At 48.3% G+C, this 15,465-nt stretch overlaps 1 protein-coding gene across 8 annotated transcripts in view; it reads right to left on the bottom strand.

Moving 5' to 3' along the window:
* Positions 1-4,460: 4,460 nt before the first annotated feature.
* Positions 4,461-15,465, bottom strand: part of LOC148041825 (Ppx-GppA phosphatase) — a 58,362-nt gene continuing 47,357 nt past the window's right edge. For 3 of the 8 annotated variants that reach the window (XR_015691599.1, XR_015691606.1, XR_015691607.1), the window contains 2 exons: positions 4,961-5,101; positions 4,461-4,833 (listed from right to left, as the gene is read on the bottom strand). Coding sequence is in view for 4 of the 8 variants with exons in the window: in XM_087682918.1 (XP_087539044.1) it covers positions 5,005-5,091 (87 nt within the window). In the remaining 4 variants the exon portion in view is untranslated. Of the gene's footprint in view, positions 4,834-4,959; positions 5,102-15,465 lie in introns of those variants that run through there. The other 5 variants (XM_087682932.1, XM_087682944.1, XM_087682918.1 and 2 more) reach the window with 4 other exon arrangements.

Genomic DNA, 15,465 nt, shown 5'->3' with positions numbered 1-15,465 from the left:
TTGGGTTGAAGTACGCGCCAAAAAAGGCAACAGGATTGGTGCAGGCATGGAGAGTACTGGGCCGTCTACCTCACACGATTCCATGCGAACATATATGCGCAGGAAGGAAATGATGTCGTCAGAGCGCTCTGCTCCTGCTATGGTTTCTTCAGCCCCCCGCCATCAGCCCGCCAGGAAAATGTATTCGGATCGTCTCAAGGGTCCACCTGCACAGCTGGCCTTTGATACCAGAGGCAACGTCATTACTCCGTGGGACCGTCGTTACCCACGTTCCAACCTCAAGCAAGCCGATATGCCGTCAACTTCCAAATCTGGTCCTCACAACTCGTTTGCGGCGTTGGCAGATTTCTTGGATGAGGGAGTCCTGGACATTCTCGCCGACAAAGTCAAATCGAGGCAAGCTGTGCCTCGTACCTGATTGTGTTTTGTATACACATGAAAATTGCCACGTGGAATATGCGAGGAATTTGTTCTCGTCACAAGCAACATGCCATGTGGACGGCATTGTATGAGAATCAGTGGGATGTCCTGTGCGCTCTTGAGCACAAGAGTCACAGTGACGCCGGTAAAGTTGTGGATTGCCATGGCTTTCGTTTGTTCTATGCAGGAACACAGGCCAAGCGTTATTCGGGTGTGCTCATGATTGTACATGCCAAATATCGGCCGGTTCTTATTAAAAATGATGTTCATGGCCGCTTTTTGGTGGTTGAAATCTTATTCGAAGGGGAAATCCTATGGTTACTTGGCCTCTATGCTCCGAATGATTCGTTATCTCGTCGGGAGCTTTGGCAGACTTTACAGACTTCCTTGTCACTTGGCAGACGTGGCTTCTTCATGGGGGATTTCAATGTGTGTGTTGACTCTTCCCAGTCTACATCGGAGCACTCGGTCATGGATGCGCCGGAAAGTCGTATGTGGCACGACTTGGCTCTTGCTGTTCTTAAGCAAGATCTTTGGTCCTGGCTACACCCGTCTTCTCCAGGCTTTACTTTCCATTCGGCTCAGTATGCCACAACATGGTCGCGGTTGGACCGCATATATATCATGCAGAATGATGATTTTCTGCCTGAGATGCTCGAAATAAAAGTGTTGCAGCAATATGTCTTGTCGGACCATTTCCCTCTGCAGTTCGAGTTACTTGCACAACCCATTGCCCCATTCAAGCACTTTCTGGAGAGACTCCCTTTGCGTTTCAACTCCTCCTACTTAAAGCATACAGTTTTTCAGGGCTATATGCAGCAAATCCTTGACAGATTCTCCTTGGACTTTTCCTCTCAGGGCACTGCGTCATTTGACCGATTGCTCTCTAATGTGCAGCGGGTTGCTCGGCAATATGGGATCTATCATGCCTCTCTTTGTCGACGCCGTCGACAGGCAGCGGAGGACTTGCTGCTTTTGGTTCGCTCCCTGTTGATGGACACTCCGGATGATGCATTTCTGCTTGCACTGGCCCTGCGGGTGGCCGATCATATTAAAGAATTCCAGTTAAAATCGTATCAGCAGGCCAAATTGCAACATCTAACAGAGACCTTGCAAGATAGTGCATGTCAGACCCATAAGTTCTTTCGAGCTCTCCATGCCTCTCCTGCTCGTGAGAATTTGACCAGACTCGAGGATGCACAAGGCCACCTTATCCTGGATCCACAGACTATTGTGCATATGTGCAGGAATTATTTCCGTGACCTTCTCGGTTCTGCTTCTCCTCCGTCAGCCCAAACTACTCAGGCCCGTTCGGTCTTTTATGACCTGGTCCGCAATCAGTTACCGCAGGACATGCAAGCTACTCTGGAGTCAGATATTGGTGAAGCAGAGGTTATGGATGTCTTGTTACACTTGCCCAAAGATAAAAGTCCGGGTTGGGATGGTCTCACCAATGAGTTCTTTGAAGCTTTCGCTACCCAACTGGCGAAACCATTGCAGGCTCTGTTTCAGCAGGTGTGGGAAACGGGGATCATGCCTCCCTCATGGAAACAAGGTCTTATTAAACTGCTTCCAAAAGTTCCTTCGCCATCTAAGTTGACACACTGGCGCCCCATTTCTTTGATGGGTTCCATGTACAAAATCTTTTCCAAAGTAATGGCGAATCGGCTCCATAAGCATCTCCCTGCCCTTGTGCACCCTCTCCAGTACGGTTTCATTAAGGGCCGAAATATTCTACACAATGTCTTAAATGCCCAATTGGCCATTGATTATGCCCGGCATTCTAATCAGGAGGTGGTGTTGGTTCAACTGGACCTGGAAAAGGCTTTTGACTATCTGGACTGGTCTTTTGTTGCTGACCTTATGTCCGCTATGGGCTTTGGTGCTCGAATGTCTCGTCTGATCTACACCATTAGTGCTGCGGCGTCTTCGCGAGTCATGCTGAACGGAGGTGTTACTGAGCCTTTTGTCCTTGCCCGTTCTGTCAGACAGGGGTGCCCTTTGAGCCCTTTATTCTTTGCCCTTGCGACACATCCAGTTCTTTCCATGTTATCACATATGGCCGCCTCTTCCCAACTGGCCGGACTGTCGCTTCCTACAAGGCAACATTTCATTAGCCAATCCCTGGCGGATGATTCCTTTATGATTTTGCGTGCGGACAAGGATGACAAGGATAACCTTCAAAAAGCATTGGATGTTTGGGGTCTCTTTGGCCAGGCGTCAGGCCTTCGTATCAATCCGCTCAAATCAGCCATTCTAAGCTGCACGGAGTCGGATTTGCAGTCCTTGGACTGGCAAGGTCTGGTTGTTCCTCGAGGTTCTATTGTCAGGCATCTTGGATACCCATTGGGGGTTGATGTTCCCCCAAAGCAGTTCCTGCAGTGGATTTCTCAGAAGATGATGGCCAAGTTTATGTACTGAAAGTCTCAGGCCTGGCCTTTTCATGTTCGCCTCAAAGTAGCCCAGATAATTATGTTGCCAATGATCACATATTTCTTGCCATTGTTGCCATGGACTCCTACGACTCTGAATGCTCTCACTCAGTCTATTCGCTTCATGCTCTGGAAGAAGGACTCATTGAATGCAGGTATTTCCTGGGTCTCGTGGTCGCATGCGTGCACCCCCAAAAGCATGGGTGGCGGAGCTATATTAGATGCCCAAACCCACATGCAGGCACTCCGTTGGTCCCTTTTCCGCGCCATGTGCTCGGATGATCATCATCCGTGGGTCGCTATCGCCCGTTCTTTCCTTGAGGGTCTTGGGCTTCGGCATGGCAATACCCGACTCCGGAGTTCTTGGTGGCACGTTCTTAATGCGGATTCGCGGTTTTCCAGTTCTTCTTCATCATTGCTTACTCATTTGGTGTGTTCCTGGAAACACGTCCTTCGAAAGGCTCAGTGGCACCCAACGGAGGATCGCCTGGCTACTAACTCTTTTCAATTGGAATTACTGGCAGTCTCGCGTCTACTTTCGTGGGAAGGTAAACATGAGCTTAGACCACAATTCAACCGGATGGCACGGTTGGGCTTGTCTTCAGTTGCGGATGCCACCCTTGCCAGTCGCAATGTGCTTATCTCGTTTCGTACTGCTAGGAGGATTTTCCGGATCCCCCGTGGATATAGGCCTTTATGGGAACAGCTCGCGACGGTGCTTCAGAACAGACAACCCTTCCCTGCTCTTGCTTTGGATCATCCCTGGCAGGATTGGGACCTACAAGGCCGGCTGCCTTTCAGCAAAGCTTCTGCTAATCAAGTGTATCATCTCCTGATTAAAGACAATCAATGGCTAGTTACTAAAGCAAATGCTTTATGGGGATTGCGTAAATCCCGCTCGTGGTGGAGGGTCACTGTGATGGAGGGCTGGGTTAACAAGACACCCTTTAAATACAAAGTCTTTCTTTGGAGAGTGATAATTGGGGGTCTTCCGCTTGCTTCGGCTCTTTCCAAGCGACGAATCTCCAATGGCACCTGTTTCTTTTGCACCACTACTATGGAATCCGCCCGCCACCGATTTATATCCTGCCCCGTCGCTAAGAAGGTCTGGTTATTTTTGTCGGCCATTTGGCGAGGGGTGGTTGGTATCACACTGCGCCCCTTTGATTGGGTTTTGGGCCAGCCCAAATACCCTTCTCCCGCACAGCCACATATGAAGCTCATGTATCACTTTCTTCGCTACTGGGGCTGCTGGCATAACTGGACCATTCGGAATGCTTTTCTGTTTGACTCCGCCCATAATGTTCAGCGACATATTGTGAGGCTTAAGGGCCTCTTGTATTGGCAGTTAGCTCTTCTCCATCGTTCTGATTTGCTCTCTACGGAGGACTTCCGTCCTTGGCATATGGCAATTTCCTCCGCATCCTTGCCATGAAATTGTAACTTGTAGTACTTAGCACCTCTTCGCATGATGACTTGTATTGTCGTCATGTATCTTGTAATCAAGTAATCTTGTATTTTTTTTCGTAATTAATACAATTACCTTTTACGAAAAAAAAAAAAAAAAAAAAGAGAGAGAGAGCTCTTGCAACAAAGAGAGGGGATGTTTTCAAATCTGAAATTCCACAAAATTCATTCAACTGCAAATTTGTAGCTGGACAAGATTATCGCCAAAGATTCTCCACCTCTAAGGCATGAAATAGACACTATAAACCAAACTTGGTCCCAGCCTGTTTTAGTCTGAGGTCAATATACAGCTCTTATCTTCAAGCTGCTTTTAAGGCGAGGGACAAGTTTTTTCAGCACAAGAAAAACTTTGTGCTTTTTCTGAAAAGAAAAGCTTTTAACTAAAATAGCTTATACATACATTTCTTACAATAAAGAAGGTGGTTAGAAAGTAGCATTCCAATTTCGAGACTACTTGGGCGTGACCATTCAAATAGCAATGCTGCCAATTATCTCCAAATTGTCTCCAAGAAGCCTTTCAGAACCAAGAAAAGACGAAAAAATCATTCTCCACCATGAAAAGCAATTAAAAAAGGGTGACTACTGTAGGTGAAGTCAACAGATGAAAAAAAGAGTGAATATTGCATGAGAAGTCAACACACCTGCCTATTATACAGTTCAATGTTCAAACCCATGCAACACTCTTTTAAGTAGTTCTCCTAAAAGTGCCAGCTTTGAGAGACCTCTCATCATTTTGATCCGCTGTCACAATAGATGACTTCATTTTAAACACCTGCACGCAACTGAGTATGATTGATGAATAATGAAACAAGTCAATAAAATCAAATATCAAACCAGACAATGCCACTTGGGGAATAACTCCAAATAAATTGACTCAACCCACTAATTTATGGGGTCATTACAGGTCAAACGCACTGTCAGGACTAGTGAGGTAGACTAGAAGCAAAACGATTTAAAGCACTCCCTTATCTTGAGATTGTAGTCAATATTCTTCTTTTTGAAGGCTACAAGCTTTCAAAGATAGAGACACCCAAATTGCTTAAAACCATCTCGCAGCAGGTGCCTCCCAGCTTTAATGAGATTAAATTGATATGCTGTCTTTTACGAATCTTTTGTGATCGAAAAGTCTGGGGGGAAAAGTTACAGCAGTATCCAAGCCATTGAACCTTATAAACAGCCCTGTATTTACAATCCCAAGATTGAACTGTCTGCAACAGTAATAAAAGCCCACGAAACAGGAAATGAACCAGGGAACACCAGAAACTTCCCAAGAAGTAGAAGTACAAGAGAGCTAAAGGCATAATGCTGGCAAATCATGGAGGTCAAGCTGACCATAACAACAGGTTTGGACATTTACAAGAGGTTGGAGCAATGCAATCTGTACAATGCAGGCTCTTACAGTGATGAGGGAGTCCCTCTTGCTTACATAGTATGACAACAAAATTACTGCTCTGGTCTATAAAATGAGACTGGCAGATTATCAATTGCATATTTTTTTGCGACAGCATGAGCCGTCAATCATGAATGATACTGCCTATCTTCAGCCAAAAAACATACTAGATTAGGGTCAGAGGAATGACCTAAGGATGCCCTATCTCTTCAATAATCTTGCATAAAATATTTGCAATGTACTCCCCTAACTTAATTTTTCTTATGCTATCTCGGGCCTTTAAGAATGTCTCTCTGCCCCTTAGTGAAACCAACATCATGTTTATCAATTCTACTTGACTATCATTGTATAGTTTTGTTTTTTGTGGACACACTAAGGATAAATGCCCTGGTCGCCCACAGTTCCAATGCTCGATAAGGTCCGTGGGTTGAGCTGGAGCTCTTCCCCTTTCTTGCCCTAACATCATGATGGGTATGGATCGATAGTTCATGAGGACTATGTATTAATCCCTTTGCAAGGTTAACGAGGGACTTGACACAACTCTATTCTTATAAGAGCTTTGATCAATGCGGCTATGGCTATCTCTAACCTAACCATTACGACCTCTTTCTCATCAATCTAGTTTCCCATCCATCATCCCCAAAAGCACGAAAGATTGAATGATGATCAATGTAGTGAACTCATCGACGCTCCTCGTTGTAGTCAAGGCTAGAAGATGCACCAATGGCTCCACAATCAAACATAGCACCTCAAGCATGCTCTCTTTCCATTGCTCTCAAGTGGATCTGTGCACACTCCACAATGAAAAAATGAAAAGGAATAAAAAGAAGAAGAAGAAGAAGATAGAAAAGGGAAAGAGCTTCCCCACAACCGGTCTCTCACTCTTCATCACACTCACTCTCACTCAATCTCTCTCTCACTCCTCTCTCTCCCTCACTCTCACCACACAAGCAAGCAAGAAGCAAGAGATAAGACTCTAACAGCTGATTAATACTTGGATCCTTGATCGTAAGTGAGCTACTACTCATTGGACCAAACTTAAATTTAAGGTCTATAACTTAAGCGAGCTGCTTACTAGGCAAAACTTTCAAATGATCATGAATTCTAAGGTGCAAACTTCAACTCAATAAAAGTTTCACATCGCCCTTGTATGACATAGCCTATACACTTGCCCACTACATGCCTCCGTATCAAATCCTTCACTATTGGTGCAACAATCACTGTGCCAAGAGCTAGGGGTAGGAAAATTACAATTCATTTCAATCAAATCATTAGATTCATTTTGGTGACAATGGCATATTAAGTTACTTTAGTAATTAAATATACTACCATGTTTTTTCTAAAGATAACTGTTGCTTCACTCTCGTGATTTGAGTGATGATATCAACTATCACAAAATTTGTGTTGGAGGCCTCTTTCATGCAACATTTTTGCCTAGAAAGTAGCCCTCCATAAAATTGGTCTTTTTCTTCCATTATACTAGCTTCTTTGTAGTAGTGCTGTTGCAAAGGCTAATGATAACCCCTCCACCACTCTTTCCCCATTTCACACAAAGGTGAGCCCATCTTCGTAACATTTATTGTGTAAAACTATTATTTTCAATATCCTATTTATATGGCTGCTTACCCAATCTTATGAAATAAATAGTCATGTAAAACTTTTTTGCACAAGGAATTTCTATGATTGCAAAATTTTCTATCCAATAATCGATTCTATAACATTTATTCTACACAAGAACTCTTGTTTCTATTCATAAATTCACAACAAAATGTCAAAAGTGTACATCATTTTCCATTGTTAAAAATTCATCAATCTATTGGGAAAGTAGCAAGTTCAGGACTACCCCCTAGCCTATAAATGGTTCTTTATTCTTCCTTGAGTAGGATATGTAGCTTTGTCTTCATTAATTGTCCTTAGCTAGCATTACCCACTAGGACAAGGCTCTAGTGATGACAAGAAGCTCCTAACATGTCTATAAGAAATTACATCAACTTAATAAGATGCTTAAAGCCATGTGATAAATTGTCATTAGTGACGGTTCAGTTTTGTGTCACTCCGCTAGCGCCATGCAATGTCTACAAGACCATTTTGAGGATTCAAGCTCTCATTTCGCATCACCACATTAGACATTTTCAAGGAGACTCAGCAAATACCATCTATGGTGATATTGGGATCCTTCCAACATAACCCTATGCTAGATCTAGATCTTTGGAGACAATCTAATGAAACTACCTTTTTTGTTCATTTTGTTCATCCACAACAAGATAGTGTGAATAGGTTGTGCCATTTGATCTCACAAGTTGCTAATTTAATCTCTCTTTTTGTAAGAGATCAAGTCCTAAATGCACAACTAAAAGAAAAGAAAACAAAACCCAAGGGTGGAATGTTGAGTTAATAAATGCATTACATACTGATTAGCTCTTAATTACACCCAAAACTTAATTATTACCAAAATTTCCTAGAAAGCGTCTCTATCCCATGAGACAAACCCTAATTTGGGAGGATCCACCCATCTATAAGTAGTAGGCAGCCTGTTCACAAATCGTCCATCTGTTGGAGCCTACTTCTCGATTGTTGTCTGCACCCCTTCTTGGCAAATAATTCAGTTTGTGGTGGTGACCAGCTCTCATCAGCTCATGATCACTGATTGTAGACCCCCCAACTTGCATTTGCTGATTGGCCACAGTTCCCAGCCTGCATATATCAGTTTCCAGCCATCACCTACTGTCTAAGAGCCTCTCCCTTCTTGCATTTGCCGCTTCTAGCAGTCGCCAGCCTCTCCAAGGGCAGCCTACTACTGTGTTTCTAGTTTTCAGCTGACGCCTGCACTTTCTTGAAACTTCTCAGCCTGCTGCCCATTGAACAAGCTGCTATAGTCGTGTCCAACCTAATACACACTTTCCAGAGCTGCCTTTACTGCTGCTGATCACATGCCGAGTCTATTTGTTGCGTTTCCAAATCCATACAGAGTACAACATGCCCTCCAGCTCATACTCTTCGCCTCACTCCTTCGAAGACACGAGAGTTCAAAGTTCTATATTCACTCCACAGTGCATTTACTACATTGAGCATCATATCTATTCATTCATTATTCTTTCATCTTCTGTGTTCATTATCTCTGAGTTACCCTAACCCTACTAAGTTCTTTTATTAGTCAGTGCTTTGTTGTATAATTTTGTTTTGTATACTATGTTCGAGTATTTCTTTACATGGTATCAAAGCATAGACAGCTCTGAAGAAACTTAGGTCCTTGATCGAGAAAGTTTCTCACCAAAAACAAGAACTATCAAAGGAAAGGTGACTTTGAACACTTCCACACCACTTCAGTCTCCACAACATCCTATGCCAAGAACCAACCAACAATGGGCTTCACAACTTCCCTAGCAAGTTTCAAACACTAGTGGAGAGACATTTGACTATCATGCTACAAACCTTATGAGATCTCACAGGCCGGGTTCAACATGATTCTCATGCATCAAGCCCAACAACAACTTGAAGGTAATAATGGTCATTCCCCTTTAGATTTGACGGCCCTGGCGGACTACCTACCAGCAGAAAGCACCCCAAGAGATGCATCCAAGGCTGGGAGCCATGCGGCATGCTCCTCTCCACACTAGCTGCGCCGCCTCGCACAACCAGAGGCTGTGTTTTGGGGTTTCCAAAGGCTGTTGTGTGCATCGCTTACAAACTCCCTCCTACATCTGGGCAAGCCAACTTCCCACTGCCAAGCCTCCATGTGCCACCAGCCATAAGAAATATGATACCCTCCTCGGTCTCCAACTATCCCATAGGCGGTGTCGAAAGGTCCGTCTAGAAGGCTCCATGATGCCGTGCTCCGCCCAGTGCCTGCTAAGCGACGGCGCCCAATCCATATCCTCTTGCATCAGTACGTGTTTGCCAATCCTGGCAATGTACTCCAAGAGCCTCGGTGGCTTCTTGGCCACTATAGTGGCCAGCCATAGCCACTCCCTTGGATCCCATTCCAGCTCATCAAGTGGCCTGCCCTCCCAGATCCAAAGGCCCCACTCCCTGAACTCCTCCCAAAAGACAAAGGGGTCCAGCCGCCATGTCTTCACCTATAGGCCAATCACTCGGATCCTCCTCCATGAAAGGATAGCAATCCCCTCATCCTACTGCCCCTTGTCAAGAGCCAAACATCCCCCCTCCTGCATGGTGAAGAAAGTCCCAGGTGGAGCACTGCCCACTCTACTTGCCACCTGGAGGGGGATGCCTACTGGAGAAAACCTAGTAGGCCATACCTCCCCGGGCTCGATCGACTCTCATATCAGGGAAGCAAGCCAGTCCTGAGAAACTACTGCATCTATCTCCCTTCTCTCAGCTCCACTCCTCTCTCGCAGCCTAATCCTCGCTACAACACCTCCTCGGCCACCAACCTGTACACCTCCTGTCATATCCTGATGGTACGAGCCAGGCCAGCAGGATTCCACCCGGCCCACTGGATGTGGGGGCGCTCGCTAATCTGTGTCCCATCCCGATCTTTGACCTAGGGGTTTCAAATCACTAGCTGACGGTCTATCTCTTCCTAGCAGCCTGGGGGGCTTTGGATCAGGGCCTTACAGAGGCCCTGCCACACATGGAGCAAGCTGCGTAGGAAAGGAGATTTGGTGGGGGGGGGGGGGGGGGATATATAGGCTGACGTGAAGATCCATCTCAAGGACAGCCTCCACTCACCACCGAGCCTCGATCTACACTTCTGAAGACCCTCCTGCAATAGGACCTTCCAGGTCTGCCCTCTTGGTGTGAGGCCACGGACAACTAGCTTGCCCAAGAGCGCCATACTTTAATACTCTGGGTCTATGATCCCGACCCTCCCTCTGAGCGATGTCGTATGATGATCGCCCACGCCACCTTGGCCCTGGAATCCCTGTAGTTGTCTGACCCGGACCAGAAGAAGTTCTGCACCAAGCAGCGAAGCTGCCCTACACAAGATGAAGAGAAATACCAACACGAGGAGATGTACCAGGCCATCGCTAGAAGGACTTGATTAACCACTAGGGGTCGGCCTGCCAATGAGAGGCAAGCCATGCTCCAGTAGGTCAGCTTCCTCCGAATAAAATCGAGGATTAGAAAAAACTGCTAGGCAAGAGTGATGTTGAGTCCCACTTGGAACCCTAGATAACGGACAGTCTGCTACCCTCTGCTCACCCATCTGAATCCTAGGTGGATGCCCCACTCTGTGCTAGAGTCCAGATCTGTGAGAAAACCAACCGACTTTCGCCAATTGATTTTTGCTACCGTTGTAGAACAGAACACCTCCAGAGCCAGCCTTACTCTCTCCAGCATCAACGCATCATCCTCAATGTAGAGTGTTGTATCATCTGCATACTCTGAGTCTAGCAACTCAATCTCCTCCCGTATGGGAAGGCGGAGGCTGCGTAATCCGGTCACCCGAGACCTGAGGAAGTGGGACGACGCCTCTGCAAAGAGTAGGAACAGGTACGAGGCCAGGGGGCAGCCTTGTCGGACCGATCTCTCCAACCGCGAAACTCCCCCCACCTACCACCTATGAGAACCTTGCTGGTGGCCGATCTGTAGAGTGTGGAGACCCCACGAATCCAAGCCTGGGGGAAACCTAACCTCACCATGGTGCCCTCAAGGAAATCCCAGTCCACCCTGTCATAAGCTTTCTCGAAATCCAAGAGTAGTACGACCAGGCTCTGCCCACTGTGTTGGGCCCACTCTGTTGCCTCAAAGAAGGTGAATACATTGTCGAGGATGCTCCTATCCTGGACAAAGCCTGTCTGTGTGTCATGGATAATGTCTAGAAGCACAAGGCGTAGTCGCCTACCGATCATATTTGCCAGTGCCTTATAGGCCACTGCAAATAAGGTGATCGGTCTCCACTAGGAAGGCTCCAACCTGTCCCCCCCTTTGGGAAGAAGACTGATAAGGCCTGCCGAGAGACTCCCTGGCATTTGTCCTGAAGTGAAAATCTCTTGAAATGCCATCAGTAGGGGGTCCTTCACCACCTCCTAGAATATAGTGAAGAAGGCCTTAGAGAGGCCATCCTATCCCGGGCATTTCTACCTGTCCTATGTGTGGAAGGCCTCCTCGAGTTCCTTCTCTGTGAAGGGGGCTAGGAGGAAGCATCCCATCTCCTCTATGATGAGGGATGGGATATGATCCCAAATCTGCTATCTACATCGCTGTCCTCTAGCTGAGGCTGTCTCCTGCTGGAACACGCGCTTGTAGTAGTCGGTGCCAATCTCCATCACCTCGTCTAGGCTAGAATGAGTCCTCCCATACTGATCTCGAAGGCTGTATAACTGCTCTCCTGAGGTGCGAGTCTAGTGCACCGATAAACTCCCTGCATATTGTGTCCCCTTTCTGCGCCCAGAAAGTTGCTGATGTGCAGAAGGAAAACTCTGAGCGTCTGTCCTCAAGGCCAGTAATGGCAGCTTGCAAGAGCACCTCCTATGCCTAGACGGTGGGATCCCCTGGTGCCTCCTGTAATAATCTCCACGTGGCTGCAAGGTCCCGCCGAAGTGCTCTCTCCTCCTCCCAGCTCTGCTACCTAGCCTGTATGGCTGCCTCTTGGCAGATATTGCTCGACTTGGCTAGGATCTCTTCAATCTCCTCTGCGATCCGGTCCCTCATGCCCCACCACTCCCTGGTCCAGATCTACTTGATCTGTCTCATCACCTCCTCCCTCCTATAGATCGAGTCCAAGATCCGACAGGATCATGCGTCAAGGGCAGATGTTGGAGGATCAAGTGTCAAGAGAACCGGGTAGTGATTGGACAGCGTGGTGCCCACCAATTGCCCGATCTAGCCTCCGTGAGAGCATCCCCACTCTCCCAAATAAAACATGTCCAACCGCTCCAGCAAGACACCACCTAGCTGCCTATATCCCCAAGAGAAATCCAGCAACCTCTCCCTCCTGTGAAAGGCAGGATCTCTCCAGGCATCACATGCTCCTATTGCTAGTGGAAAGGCCTCCCATGCCTCCTACTCCTCCTCAATCATGCCCTGGTAGTTTCTACCTCTGCCTTGCTGGTCCTCTAAAGCCTCCAGGTTGTTGAAGTCTCCTCCAACGATCCAAGAGTCCACCTTTGGAAGTCCATCCGCGATCTCCACCCAGAACCTGTTGCGTGCCCTAACCTCAGTAGGGGCATAGACATTGAGGTCTCCAAGGCAGGAGTCCTCAATATCCAATCTAATCCATAGAACCCTCCCTGCCACTATCGTCCAGTGGTCTTGTACACGGGCGGTGAGACTCGGGCCAATAGAGGTGCATACGCCTTCTCTCCTGCCGTGGACACCCATGGTGTGCTCCCAGTAAGTGTGGGAGCTGCCCAGGAGTACCTTCCCTACCCTCTAAGCCTGGGTGGGAGTGAGTTTGTGCTCCTGTAGAAGTAAGATGTCGATCCAACCAGCAAGGGCAGGCTGTAGCTCCTGCCGAACAATCAACTTCCCGAAACCACGTGCCCCACTATAGTGGAGGCTATTCTCGTTCCAAGATGCAAGGTGTGAACTCATGGGGAAATCTCTGACTGATCGAACAAGCATCTGTTCGGTGTGGAAGTTGCAGACGAAGAAGAGGAGCTATGAGGCATGCGGATGCGCTTCGCTATCAGCCTGGATGGTGAACTTCATTTCCCTATGGTAGCCCTCGGACATACCATGGGTGTGATGGATGCACCTGGTGGTATCACCAAGGCATCAATCAACCAAGCTGAGAGGCAAGACTCCGTACACTGGTAGAAACAAGACGCCTGTGCCAAGGGCAACTCAATCACATCTACTGGCGCTCTCCACTGAGAGGGGGATCGAAAGATAATGCTCAAATGAAGAACCTCGGTCCCTGCCCACCAGTTGATGTCCATCATGCAACTCGGCCACTGTTGGGAGAAAAGTGTCAAATCCTCCTTCTCCCATCCACTGGGAGATGTGGCTTGCCACCTGGCTCTTTACCTCCTCTACCTGAGTCGTCGTCCATCCTCCTGTGTGAGAGGTCTGACAGAAGAAGGCATAATTTGGTCCATCTGGTGGTGCTAGTAGATGGACCTTGCCGCTCCTAGCCTTGCATACCACGAAGATTCCCACCTCTAGGGATAGTGGGAAAACTCCGTGCTCCGCAACTCTCAAATAAGACCACCGTCCATTGCAAAAAAACTCATGCGGTAGCAGCTGCGTCTATCTCAGGTAAGTGTGGTGTGCGGCATGGGCAGATGAACTAGTGGCTGTGTGAGGAAGGGAGAAGGGGCTAGAGAGCCGACGGGTGGAGGATGTCGGTGTCTAGGGCACCATCTCTTTTGGGGGGGGGGGGGGGGGGGGGAGGTCACCTGAGTTGGGTGGGGATCAAGGGGGGGGAGGGTCAAGAGACGGTAGGGGGGTCGAAGGCACTTGGCAGGCATGGGGGATGGGTGGGGAAGGGGTGGATATGAAGATTTGTCGACCTGTCCGGCAAGGTGAGGACCGCGCGGGGGGGGGGGGGGGGGGGTGGGAGTGCGGCGGGCACGCGCTCTCCATCACCTCGCCGTAGTTGTGTCTAAGAAGCTCCCTGCGGTCTCCCTTGCCGTCTCCTTCTCTGTCATCTCTGTACTCGTGTGAAACCATCCGCATCCACCTGTGGGCCCATCGGCAGAGCCACCCTCGCAACGAAGCGCGTGGACTCTGCTGCCTGGTGCCCGAAGTCATGCTAGCGCAAGGACTACCTCGGCTGCCCAATCACAATGATCTACTACCTAAAGGAATGTCCGACTGCCTCAATCTCTAGAAACTGTGGAATATTCTTGACCTCTTTCACTGCCACCCGTACCTTTGGGACTTCTGCGGTTGTCACAGTGTCCATGAAAGACGCAAAAAGAACAGTGCCAAAGAGCCATTCAAAGTCTTCCACCAACTGGCGATACTCTATCGCCAAGCCAGAGAAAAGAAGGGTGACCGGGTGCCGAAGAAACCTGTTGTGGAGTGCAAATGCCTCCACAGTGAAGCCATTGTACCAAGGGACCATGTATATGACCCCCTTCGTGGATGCCTATGGTGAACTAGCAAGTAACTCACGTGCTTCGTCTGCCGAACTAGGCCAAACCATAAAGATCCCTTGGCCCATTAGGACCGCCTCCACGATCTGCACTGTGCCGATACGCAACGTGGAGTGAAGCCAGTCCTGAAGCTAGGCCACCCTGGCTGGAAAATGTCCTATTACTTGACTATAAATCGTTGTTTCCTTTAGCCCCAGCTCTTTAGCTCGGACGGCTAAGAGCTGCTCTTCAGAGAGGACAACACGCAAGGTGTTTGACTGGGGGCACTCACTGAATGTGCCGGCGTCTGACCAAAAGTTTCCATTGAGTGTCCCTTCTGAAAAAAACTACCAATCACATGGCGGTACTACCTGAGGGGGAGTTGTTGCAAATGGAGGGAGCAACTACAAGGTCGGGGGGAATGGTAGCGAGGGAAGAGGGCTGCTGTTTTTTGGCAATGGGGGAGGTGTCGAACGCCACAGATGGTCAGGATATGACAGGTGCCATGCGAGGGGTATTAGGCCTGCCAGACAGAGCCAAAATTGCAGGGCAGAGGCAGTGTGCCCGAGGGGGGGCAGCTCCGGGGAGAGGGCAACGGGAGAGGGAAAGGATGCTCAATGGCAGCAGCCGACAGGGCGGGCCCAAATAGTCGGGGGCAGGCATGGGCAAACGGGGCGGGGGGGAGGGGAACTTAGCGTGGTGGGCGAGCTAACGATCAGGCGCGACCAGTCGGGGCGGGGGGTAGCGTTGCAACGCGACAAGAGTAGGT

Source organism: Lygodium microphyllum, chromosome 1 (assembly GCF_053477565.2).
Source record: "Lygodium microphyllum isolate KBCC chromosome 1, Lygodium_microphyllum_v1.1.10, whole genome shotgun sequence".
Taxonomy (NCBI): Eukaryota; Viridiplantae; Streptophyta; class Polypodiopsida; order Schizaeales; family Lygodiaceae; genus Lygodium; species Lygodium microphyllum.
Note: the sequence above shows the minus strand (reverse complement) of the source record. Positions and strands in the feature narration are given on the sequence as shown.